This window comes from Helobdella robusta (genome assembly GCF_000326865.2).
Source record: "Helobdella robusta unplaced genomic scaffold HELROscaffold_24, whole genome shotgun sequence".
In the NCBI taxonomy this organism is placed as follows: domain Eukaryota; kingdom Metazoa; phylum Annelida; class Clitellata; order Rhynchobdellida; family Glossiphoniidae; genus Helobdella; species Helobdella robusta.
The window spans coordinates 678,026-690,680 of record NW_008704261.1 but is presented as its reverse complement, the minus strand read 5'-3'; the positions used below and the strand labels follow the sequence as shown (position 1 = coordinate 690,680).

Here is a 12,655-nt window from a genome sequence, read left to right as displayed (position 1 = left end):
GTTGTTGTAATAGTAGTAGTAGTAGTGGTAGCAGGCTGCATGAGTTGCAAATATTAATAAGTAGTATTGGCATTTGTGGGTTGCAGCAGTAGGTAGTAGTAGTGGTAGTAACAGTAGTAGTAGTTGTAGTAGCAGAAGCAGTAACATAAAGTAGTGATAGTAATTCTGGCAATAACGTACCAACTAATTTGGGATCAGCTAGAGGAAATCGTATCATTAAAAATTGAACAGTCATTATTAAATAACTTTGTAAAATATTATTATTAATATTATTATTATTATTATTTGCTATATCATATATTAATATTATTATTATTGGTATTATAATTATTTTTATTATTTGCTATATTATATATTAATATTATTATTATTGATATTATAATAATTATTATTATTTTCTAAATTATATATTATTATTATTGATATTATTATTATTACTATTGTTAGCTCTAATGTGCATTAATATTAGCTACATCAACAGACATATACGTGTTAAGTTATGAAGGCTTTGCGAGTATGTACATGTGGGTGTGTAAATGTGTGTTTGAGTGTGTTTGTGTGTGTGTGTTTTTATGTGTGTGTGTGCGTGTGTGTGTGTGTGTGTTTGTGGGTATGTGTTTTTATGTGTGTGTGCGTGTGTGCGTGCGTGTGTGTGTATGTGAGGATTGTGTGTGTGTGTGAGGTTTGTGTGTGTGTGTGTGAAAGTGAGTGTTGTTATTAGGAAAAGAACTACTGCAATAGCTGAGTGCAAAGTGTTGAAATTGTAAAAAAAAATAATATTCAGTGTTTGCAATACTGATAGTAGTATCATTTACAATTCACTATTTGAATGAGACCTTACTGATTTTAGGAACTGGAGTTTGAGAGAGGGCAGTCCCTTCGAGGGGGTGGAGATGGATGGGTGTGCGAGTGGGTATGTAGATGGATGAATGAGTGGAGATGAAGATAGTTGGATGGATGGATGGATGAAAAAAGATGAATAATGGATGAATGATGAATGGAGATGATGAGGAATGAATGGGTGAAAATAGAGATGGAAAAATGAGTATAGACGGATAGATGGATGGGTGAAGATGAAATAGATGGATGAATGGGTGAAGATGTAGATAGATGGATGAATGGGTGAAGATGAAATAGATGGATGAATGGGTGAAGATGTAGATAGATGGATGAATGGGTGAAGATGAAATAGATGGATGAATGGGTGAAGATGTAGATAGATGGATGAATGGGTGAAGATGAAATAGATGGATGAATGGGTGGAGATGTAGATAGATGGATGAATGGGTGAAGATGAAATAGATGGATGAATGGGTGAAGATGTAGATAGATGGATGAATGGGTGAAGATGTAGATAGATGGATGAATGGGTGAAGATGAAATAGATGGATGAATGGTTGAAAATGAAATAGATGGATGAATGGGTGAAGATGTAGATAGATGGATGAAGATGGAGATGGATGTATGATGGGCGGATCATCTCCAAACATATATTCATGTTATACCTGTACCATTCATACAGACAGAACCAGCGCAACAATAATGATTAGATGTTACACACACTAACTAGATTAAAAATATTACATATGTAGATGTGAATAAAAATAATAATAATTACTATCATATACAATCCTCTATTTAGACCATTCACATATCCACAAACCTCTGACTGCAGCCGCTGCAGCAGCTGCAGCAGCTGCTGGATGATTCCTTCTTTGTTGTGGTCGCAAAAGTGGATGTGGTGAAAGTGGATGGGGTGAAAGTGGATGATTTGAAAGTGGTTGGTTGGAAAGTGGATGGTTTGAAAGTGGTTGGTTTGAAAGTGGTTGATTTGAAAGTGGTTGGTTGGAAAGTGGATGGTTTGAAAGTGGTTGGTTTGGAAGTTGTAGCATTGGTGAATGCATGCCGAGCCTTTTTTGTGGAAGTGGTGGTAGGACACTGATCACTTTTGCTGGTGCTGGCACTACTTGACTGGTTGTTGGCGTCATGACGTGGATGAGAGGAGACCGTCTAGACCTTGGGACTGAAAAAGTTAGGGTCATAAAATTCACAAACTGAAAAATCATGAGGAGGAAGAGGAAAGAGATGCTGAAAATGAAAAAAATTAAAAAATTGAAGATGAGCAACTGAAGCATCCCTCTGACATTTATAAATTATTCAATGGAGCAAAAATTTGAACTACTTATATAATTTGTTGCTGAAACAGTGCGACCGACAGACACTCAGCAAAACAAGTAAACGAAGGTTCAACATCTAATTAGATTATATCACTGTCAGTCAGTCAAGTCATTAATCGATCGACAAATCTGATTCACCCTCTCACAATCCATTCACATCGTTCGTTAATTTGTTCACTCGTCATTATAAGTAGTCAATAAAGGGTTCCGGTACTGCCACATCAAAATTAATTTGTGGTATTTTGCGGAGCTTAGCCCTTGACCTTCTGCTGTTCATATTGTACACTTCGGACAGCAGACCTCATCAAGGTTGTAAAATCCTCAGGTATCTGCTGCCGATGACATCCAGCTGTATGCATCTGGATCAACAAACTCACCTCTTCATCTGTCTACAGACGTCAGGAGTACAGTTGATGCAGTAGGCCAATGGATGACCAACAATAAACTCAGTACAGGTAAAGTGAACTTGGTCGGGTAAATGACTTAAAAAGTCTGGTAATGAATCTCGATGTTGCATTGTCTCCAGATCCCTCGATGAAATCACATGTCAATCAACTTTTCGGACAATGTTTTTTTTTTCAACTACACAAACTAAGGGCTATGGACGATGTTTGACAGTTGAGTTAGCAAAAGCTCTAATCTGCAACTTCGTCTGCACCAGGATTGACTTCTGCAATGTGATGATGTGTGGGATCAACTCGTGACTGCAGGATGATGTCCAAGCCGTTTTGAATGCGCTGCCAGACTGGCTGCTTGCGCCTCAAAGTTTAATCCAACATTTCATTACATCAGGCAGGAGCTGCACTGGTTTGGCATGTGAGTAGCAGAAAGTGCAACATTTAAACTAGCTCTACTTGCGAGAGATTGTTTGGCCGGTGACCTGAGGGAGCAGATCCAACCAGTTTCAGGAACTCAATACAGGGTTCAACTGCAATCGCCCACGTAATTGTAGTTCCAAAATTCAAATCTTAACATTTCGGAAAAAAAATATTTTCTGTATCAGCAGTCCAAACATGGAACGCGTTGCCTGCTGACTTGAAGAATTTCAACACCATAAGTTGAAGTGACTTCAAAAAGCGTCTAAATGATTATTGATGATTATAATCATTTATTCAACTTGGCACAGCCAGGGAAGTGAAGAAAGCGCGTCTGAAGTCAATTCATGACAGTGGCTGTACCATAAGTCCAGCGATACGATACTTTACGATACGATTCATTCATTCATTCGTTCGTTCGTTCATTCATTCATTCATTCACTCACTCACTCACTTACTCGCTCACTCACTCACTCACTCACTTACTCATTCATTCATTCATTCATTCATTCATTCATTCATTCATTCATTCATTCATTCATTCATTCATTCATTCATTCATTCATTCATTCATTTATTCATCCATCCATTCATTCATTCATTCATCTATTCAGCCAACCATCTAACCAACCGGTCAACTTGGGACCTTCGCCTGGGGGACGCTTAATCTCGACCTGGAGGTCAGCTTTGCTCGGCGTGGGAGTGATGGCTGGCAGAAATTATTCCAAAAATTATCAATATTTTTAAATTATCCGAAATTTTCTTTTTCTTATATAACAAACAGTACTTCGTACTATTTACGATTGGGCGAAGCGATGGTGGAGCAGTAATGTGGCTGGCACCGCTGTTGTAGTGACCGGGTTCGATCGCGGGGAGATCCCGGCCCATCAGATTCACGCGATGTGAGTGCGATGCGTTTCTTCAGATGTGGTTATATGCACTGCTGTGTTTGCTAGTGATGCTTCTGTAGGAATATTGATGAAATATAAATAAATGGAATATTAAATAAATAAATAAGGCAAATAAATACAAATTAATGAGAATTATTAATTTAAAATTATCTGTGTCATATATTTTATAGGAATTAGCTATCATCATCAGCATTAACATTTTAGGCATTATCATCATTATCATCACTATCATCATCATCACCACCACCATCATCATCACAATCATCATCATCAGCAACGTCATCAACAACATCATCCCCACCACCATCCCATCATCATCACCATTACCCACATCATCATCACCATCATCACCATCATAATCATTATCATCATCAGCAACATCATCTTCACCATCACCACCATCATCATCCATCATGTTTTATACGTACGGTATTCATCGATGTATTTTGTGTGAACTGCAAAAGCAAATAATTTAATTATTTAATTAAATTAAAATTAATTTTTCTAAATATTATGACGAATTTATTACTTTTTTTTATTATTATTCCATTTATAAAATTAAATTATTTCAATCTTGATTTATTATGGAGAAAAAATGTATTCTATTCACCTACTTCCCAGTCAATGAAACACTCTGTGAGATGATTTTGATTATAATTATGATGAATTATGATAAATTATGATGAATTATGATAAATTATGATGAATTATGATATTGTTATTGTTAATAACATTTTATAAATATTATTATCTTTCTTATCATCATAATTATTATTATTTTTATTATTATTACTATTATTATTACCACTCACTCACTCACTCACTCACTCACTCACTCACTCACTCACTCACTCACTCACTCACTCACTCACTCACTCACTCACTCACTCACTCACTCACTCACTCACTCACTCACTCACTCATTCCCTCACTCACTCACTCACTCACTCACTCATTTCTTCACTCAGTCACTCACTCATTCCTTCATTCACTCATTCCCTCACTCACTCATTTCCTCAGTCACTCACTCATTCCCACACACACTCACTCACTCACTCACTCACTCACTTACTCACTTACTCACTTACTCAATCACTTATTCACTCACTCACTCACTCGCTCACTCACTCTTTCAATCATTCACTTACTCACTCGCTCACTCTCTCATTCATTCACTCACTCACTCATTCCCTCACTCATAATCAAAATGGAGAGGATGACGGAGGTGAATGCAGCCGTAACGCCAACGATCATCATATCTGCGTCGTTGTTCAATATACTTTGTAACGAATTTAATCACCATATTCGATTAAGTTATAATATTTTTTATAGGATTTTATTTTATCATAATTTACGTTCAAGTTTTTTAAACCTAACAACTCTTATAACCACAAGGTCATCAGAGAATTATTGAAAATATCATAAACATGACGACAAAAACGACAACAACAACAACCTCATCCTCCCAAAGTCATTATTACTCACACTAAACAAACAAACTCCAACACCAACAACAACAGCAACTTTAAAGCTACAACAACAACAACAGCTAAAACGACAAGCATTCCCAAAGTGACAGCACCAACATTATCCGAAAAAACAGCAGAGTGGACAAATAAATTCATTTACAAAACTTATTTAGTCAACTTTGTAGTGTAACTCTTTAATCATAACTGAACTTCAGTGTCAGAGAGGCTGTGAGCACAGACACGCCACACGATTTGAATAGAATGTTTTGTGTGAACTCGCTAACAACACATAGCACAGGCATAGCGTGTGACAGTCTTTGAGACAAGAGGTCACGAATAAAAGATTTTAAAAGGAAGGTTAGCAGCAGTAAAAGTAGATTTTACATTTCAAGAGTTATTGAACGTTGGAATGAGTTAGACGAGAAGACTGTTTCAGTTTCTATAACGTCAGACTCAGTTGAATGAGATTTTAACTTCATGTACTCGTCATAATGATATGCATGGTGGTTCTCACACTGAACCATGATAATATCTGTTATTTTTTGTTGTGTCAGTTTTGGGCGGAGAATATTCGAACAAGGTGCAACAACGCTAGACACGAACACTATCTTACCGACTGAGCTACCAATGCGACAACAAACAACCAAACAAACAAATAACTAAACAAACAACCAGCCAAACAACCAACCAAACAACCAGCCAAACAATTAGCCAACCAAATAACTAGCTAATCAAACAACAAGCCAGCCAGCCAACCAATCAAACAACTGGCCAGCCAACCAACCAGCCAACCAGCCAACCAACCAATCAGCCAGCCAAACAACCAGCCAGCCAGCCAACCAACCAGCCAACCAACCTTTTTTATACAGGACCATTTGCTTTTCCATTTCTTTTTGATGGCTAGCCTCCTTCTTGTCATCCTGGTCCATGTATTCCTCTTCGACTTCCCCCATCACCTTATCTATGTTCCCCTCCTTTAGTAATAATAATAATTTTGATAATAATAATAATAGTAACGTAAATAATAATAAAAATTGTTATGATGATAATAATAATACTGATGATGATGACGACGACGACAACGACGACGATGATGATGATGATGATAATGATGATAACGAAAAAAATAATAATAATGTCATTTATATAGCGCCACCTTTATTGACTGCTCCCACTTCTCCTGAGCCAATATATTGTTCTCCGCCCTCTTTATCCTCGCCAGAGCCATCTTCTTCTCGGCCAGGAGTTGAGAAATAATTTCGTCGTATTCCGTCTTGTTCGAGTCGTCTGTTGCTGTTGTTGGTGTTGTTCCGGGTCGTGGCACCTCCATGTAGTGGGAGTACATTTCCAAATCTAAATTATCAATTATAATTAATAATTATTTATTAGTTATCATTATTTTTTATTGCGGTTATAAACATTTTTTATTAAAGCGTTGAAGAATTTTTTTTAACTAATTTTTTTTAGTTCAATAATAATAATCAATTGCTAATTAACTATATAGAATTCAAAAAAAATTTATAAAACTATTATTATATTTAAAAATTACCACTCATGTTGATGAATATTTTTCTTCTTTAGGTCTTCTTACAATATACAAATTACATATTTTCATTGTTGCCTTTTTCATGTTCAAATTTGTCAATAATCTGCTACCATCTAATTTCTCAAATATTTTTTTACTCAAACCTTCACATATTTTTAAATCTACTCGTCACTTCATTCCATATATAATACCATTCAGTAGACTAAAAATTTTAAATGATAGCATATTTATTCTTGCACCCAAAATTTGGTTTACAATTTTGCCTCTATCTGTTACAATTATTTCAAAACCTCGTCTTTTTAAACAACATTGTAAAACTTATTTATTGTCTGATAAACGGCGATTTTTGCAACTATAGTTGTTTTAACCTTATCTAAATCTTATTTGAATAATTTTTGTATATGAGTAATATCAATGATCTGAATAAAACTGTTTTTGTATGTATGTATGTATGTATGTATGTATGTATGTATGTATGTATGTATGTATGTATGTATGTATGTATGAATGTATGGATGTATGCATGTATGTATGTATGTATGTGCGTATGTAGGTATGTATATATGTATGTACTCTTACTTTTGAACTATATTTGGTTTCATATCATTTAATTTATTGAAATGCTATAGAATCCTAAATTCAAAACTTTAATTTTATGTACTCATTTTGAACTATATCTCTGTTTCATAAGATTAATAGAATAGAATCTGCAGTTCAATAACTTTTGATTTATTTCGATCTAGTTTAATCCTTGATTTTTGTCGAACTATTTTAATTTTTGATTTTTGTTGATCAATGTTGATTTTATTTGGATAGGGTGACTTTCTTACAAGCATTTGGTTGCTTTTTTAGTTTACCCCTCTTTTGAGAAAATAAACGAATTGAATTGAATTGAATTACAATTATAATTATGCTTTATCACAGTTATAGTTAATTTTTATTAAAATGTTAAATTATTTTATAATGTGGCAATCACAAAAGTCTGTTGAATTATTTTCAAATTGAAATTTAAAAATTTTAAATTCGAATCGCACCTTGGCCGTGAACGATGACAAAACTGAGGAGCGTTATCAAGATGAATTCATTCATTTTAAACTTATTCGTGTTTTGGTTAGGAAATATTATTAAATTAATATTAATTTTGTCCATCTATCTGGCCGCCTATTTTTCTATCTCTCTATCTCTGTCTAGTGTATGCCTTTGATAGTCTGTCTGTCTATCTGTGTCTGTATGTATGTCTGTCTGTCTATCTATCTGTGTCTGTCTACTTGCCTGTCTCTTGATCAATCTTTCTATTTAGCTATCTAACTATCTATCTGTCTCTCTGTCTGTCTGTCTTTCTGTCTGTTTTTCTGTCTGTCTGTCTGTCTGTTTGTATTATGATTATTTAAATTTGCTAAGAGCTTGACGATATGTTTATTTACATTTTTTAAAATCAGTCACGTGAAAACCATAACAAAAAGAAAACAATTGAATTAGAAATTTTTCAAAAAGTTCTTTTCTACGTAGTTAAATTATTTTTTTTTATTAATAAATTTATAATTAAATACAATTCAATTTGGTCGTTAATTAGTATAAAATAATTTAATTGATGATGCAATAATATTAGACATATATGATAATTGAATGAATAAATTAATGAATTAAATAGTTGAAATTACTTTTATTAATTATTTAATTAATTAAAATTATTGTTGATATTATTAGCTAATATTATCAAGTTAAATTAAATGTTATCGCTCCTTTGTTAAAATTCTTATAAAAATTTGTCTATTTTTTTTTTTAATTTAACGCCATCAACCTACTCATATTCAATCATTGACACTATGACAGCAATTTAAAGCATTTAGCATTATTTTTCTCCAAAGCACAGCATTTGTAGGAGTCATTACAAGCTCAGTTGTCATTCATCATCGTAATCACCATCCAATCGTCATCATCTTTTTCACCATCATCTCCATTGCCGCTGTCCTAGGTCCAGCATCGTCAAGTCGTCATCGGACATCATCACCATCATCAACATTATATTTATTAAACTCCCACCATCGTCATCATCATCTTTATCATATTCAACACCCTCTTCATCCCCATCATCGTCATCATCGTCATCATATTTTGATTTTTTCTTCGAAGATAGCCAGTAGGACCATAACGAGATAGCCTACAGCTACTCCAACGTTGGCCAACAGGAAGATGAGGAATGATTTGTAGTGGAGAACAAGCTCTAATATCTCCGGGACCTGCGTGGTGTTTTGTTCGTTCGTTCGTTTGTTTGTTCGTTTGTTCGTTTGTTTGTTTGTTTGTTCGTCTGTTCGTTTGTTTGTTTGTTGATTTGGATGTTTGGTTGGTTGATTGATTGGTTGGTTGGTTAGTTGATTGGTTCGTCGGTTGGTTGGTTGGTTTTTGGTTGGTTGGTTGGTTGGCTGGCTGGTTGGTTGGATGATTGGCTGGTTCTTTGGTTGGTTGAATGGTTGGCTGGTTGGTTTGCTTGTTTTTTTTGGTTTGTTTGTACATATCTTCAGTTATGTTATTATTTAAAACTCATCACATGAATAATTTATCAGCAGATCGAGAATTAACCACAAGCCACGAACCGCGTCTGAGAGGGCGATGAAGAGAAACATGCCGGCCGCAATGCTGAAGATCCACATCTGCGCCTCATCAAATGAGTTTGATATTGATACCCCTGAGAGTGTGTATTTAGGTGTTTGCGTGTCTTTGCGTGTGTTTGTTTGTATGTGTGTGTGTGCGTGTGTGTGTTTGTGTGTATTTTTGATATCTCTAAAAATATTCAATGAAAAAGATGATGTTAAACAAATTAATCACATTCAACAAAATGATCAATGCAGATAAAACTGGTATCCACAAATAGTTTGACTGACCACAAATAGTTTGACTGAACACAAACAACATGAATGAACTCAAACAACACGAACGAACACAAACAACACGAACGAACACAAACAACACGAACGAATACAAACAACACGAACGAACACAAACAACACGAACGAACACAAACAACACGAACGAATACAAACAACACGAACGAACACAAACAACACGAACGAACACAAACAACACGAACGAGCACAAACAACACGAACGAATACAAACAACACGAACGAACACAAACAACACGAACGAGCACAAACAACACGAACGAATACAAACAACACGAACGAACACAAACAACACGAACGAACACAAACAACACGAACGAATACAAACAACACGAACGAACACAAACAACACGAACGAACACAAACAACACGAACGAAAACAAACAACACGAACGAATACAAACAACACGAACGAACACAAACAACACGAACGAACACAAACAACACGAACGAATACAAACAACACGAACGAACACAAACAACACGAACGAACACAAACAACGTGACTGACCGATGTAGAGTCCAATGAAGGCGGTCAGTTGGGCAACAGACTGCAGGACTAGGACCATCCTCCACGTCCATCCCGCCGACAACATCAAAGCAGCGTCGCCTGATCATGATGATGATGATTGTGATTATGATGATGATGATTGTGACTATGATGATGATGATGATGATGATGATGATGATGATGATGATGATGGTGGTAATGTTGATGATGATGAAAATGATGATGGTAATGATGGTGATGATGATGACGATGATGGTGATGATGATGATTGTGACGACGATAAAGATAACGATGATGATGCTGATGATGATGATGGTAATGTTGATGATGATGGTGTTGATTATGATGATGAGGATGATGATGACGACGACGATGATGGTGATGATGGCTATGATGATGATGTTGTTACGATGATAATGATGATGATGATTTTTTTCTTTTCACACACATTTACAAAACTAAATTGACAATCAATTTAATTAAGCAACACATCAATAATCAACCTGCCAATCCAACCGTACAATCAACCCAACCGTACGATCAATCCAACCGTACAATCAATCCAACCGTACAATCAACCCAACCGTACAATCAATCCAACCGTACAATCAATCCAATCGTACAATCAATCCAACCGTACAATCAATCCAACCGTACAATCAATCCAACCGTACAATCAATCCAACTGTACAATCAATCCAATCGTACAATCAATCCAACCGTACAATCAATCCAACCGTACAATCAATCCAACCGTACAATCAATCCAACCGTACAATCAATCCAACTGTATAATCAATACAACCGTACAATCAATCCAACTGTGCAATCAATCCAACCGTACAATCAATCCAACCGTACAATCAATCCAATCGTACAATCAATCCAACCGTACAATCAATCCAACCGTACAATCAATCCAACCGTACAATCAATCCAATCGTACAATCAATCCAACCGTACAATCAATCCAACCGTACAATCAATCCAACTGTACAAACCATCCAACTGCACAATCAACCCAACCGTACAGTCAACCCTACCGTACAATCAATCCAACCGTACAATCAATCCAACCGTACAATCAATCCAACCGTACAATCAATCCAACCGTACAATCAATCCAATCGTACAATCAATCCAACCGTACAATCAATCCAACCGTACAATCAATCCAACTGTACAATCAACCATGGTTTGCAATGTGTACGGATGGATGGATGATTTGGTAAATAAGTGAATGGATATAATTGCGTGTATATGTGTGTGTGTATAGACTTTTGAGACTCTTTTTTTATTACTCGTGTTTATTTAGAAGTATTCTGTCTTTATTTGATCTGGGTGGCCCTACAAGTGCATGCTTCGGGTCTACTAACGAATAGCATATGTTTATGCCGCATATGTTTGCTGAATAAAAGGATTATTGAATTGAATTGAATTGGATCGTACCGGCAACCAGCTATTCAGCAAGGCAAACGATTAAATGAAACAACCTGCCAATGAACCAATTATTCAACCAAACAATCAACAAACCAACCATCAATCAACCAATCAATCAATTAACACATTTAATCAACGACCAACCAACCAGCTAACCATCCAACCAACCAACCAATCAACCAGCCAACCAACCAGCCAACCAACCAGCCAACCAACCAACTAACCAGCCAACCAACCAACAAACCAACCAACCAACCAGCCAACCAACCAACCAGTCAACCATCCAACCAACCAACCAACTAACCAGCTAACCAACCAACCAATCAACCAGCCAGCCTACCAACCAACCTACCTACCAACCAACCAACCAACCAGCTAACGAGCCAACCAACAAATGACATGAAACAATCTACCGACCAAATTCGTGAGGCAGTTCATGACAGAAGACTGCAATGGAGGTGGACAAGCCAGCCGAGTTACTGGCTGCAAACGAGGCGCCGATCGCCAAACCGTCCGTGAAGTTGTGCAGGCCATCACCGATCGTCAGCATCCACGCTACTGATGGATCGGCTGTGTACGTGTGTGCGTGTATGTATGTGTGCGTGTATGTATGTGTGTGTGTGCGTGCGTGTGTGTGTTTGCGTGTATGTATGTGTGTGCGTGTGTGTGTGTGTGTGCGTGTGTGTGTGTGTGCGTGTGTGTGTGTGTGTGTGTGTGTGTGGAATGATGCTAAAATTGATAATGAATAAAATGATAGAATGATAGCTTAGCCATGTTATTGATCGATTGACAAGATTATGCGATGATCATGTGCAGGCTGAAACACTGACGATGGTGATAATATGATGGGGATGACGATGATGGAGATGTTATCTGATATTAT

At 36.3% G+C, this 12,655-nt stretch overlaps 2 protein-coding genes across 2 annotated transcripts in view; one reads left to right on the top strand and one right to left on the bottom strand.

Annotated features, from left to right (window-relative positions):
• Positions 1-516: 516 nt before the first annotated feature.
• Positions 517-2,599, top strand: HELRODRAFT_172581 (hypothetical protein; the record flags this gene model as incomplete). The annotated part of the gene is made up of 4 exons (XM_009019250.1): positions 517-528; positions 851-913; positions 1,676-1,780; positions 2,372-2,599. 4 exons carry the CDS (start codon positions 517-519, stop codon positions 2,597-2,599), a joined length of 408 nt encoding a protein of 135 aa, XP_009017498.1.
• Positions 2,600-8,323: 5,724 nt separating this feature from the next.
• Positions 8,324-12,655, bottom strand: part of HELRODRAFT_99689 (hypothetical protein) — an 8,293-nt gene continuing 3,961 nt past the window's right edge. The window contains exons 4-8 of the mRNA XM_009019249.1: positions 12,190-12,354; positions 10,333-10,431; positions 9,513-9,604; positions 9,009-9,158; positions 8,324-8,977 (exon numbers count right to left, since the gene is read on the bottom strand). Coding sequence (XP_009017497.1) covers positions 9,027-9,158; positions 9,513-9,604; positions 10,333-10,431; positions 12,190-12,322 — 456 coding nt within the window. The 5' untranslated portion in view covers positions 12,323-12,354 and the 3' untranslated portion in view covers positions 8,324-8,977; positions 9,009-9,026. The remainder of the gene's footprint in view (positions 8,978-9,008; positions 9,159-9,512; positions 9,605-10,332; positions 10,432-12,189; positions 12,355-12,655) is intronic.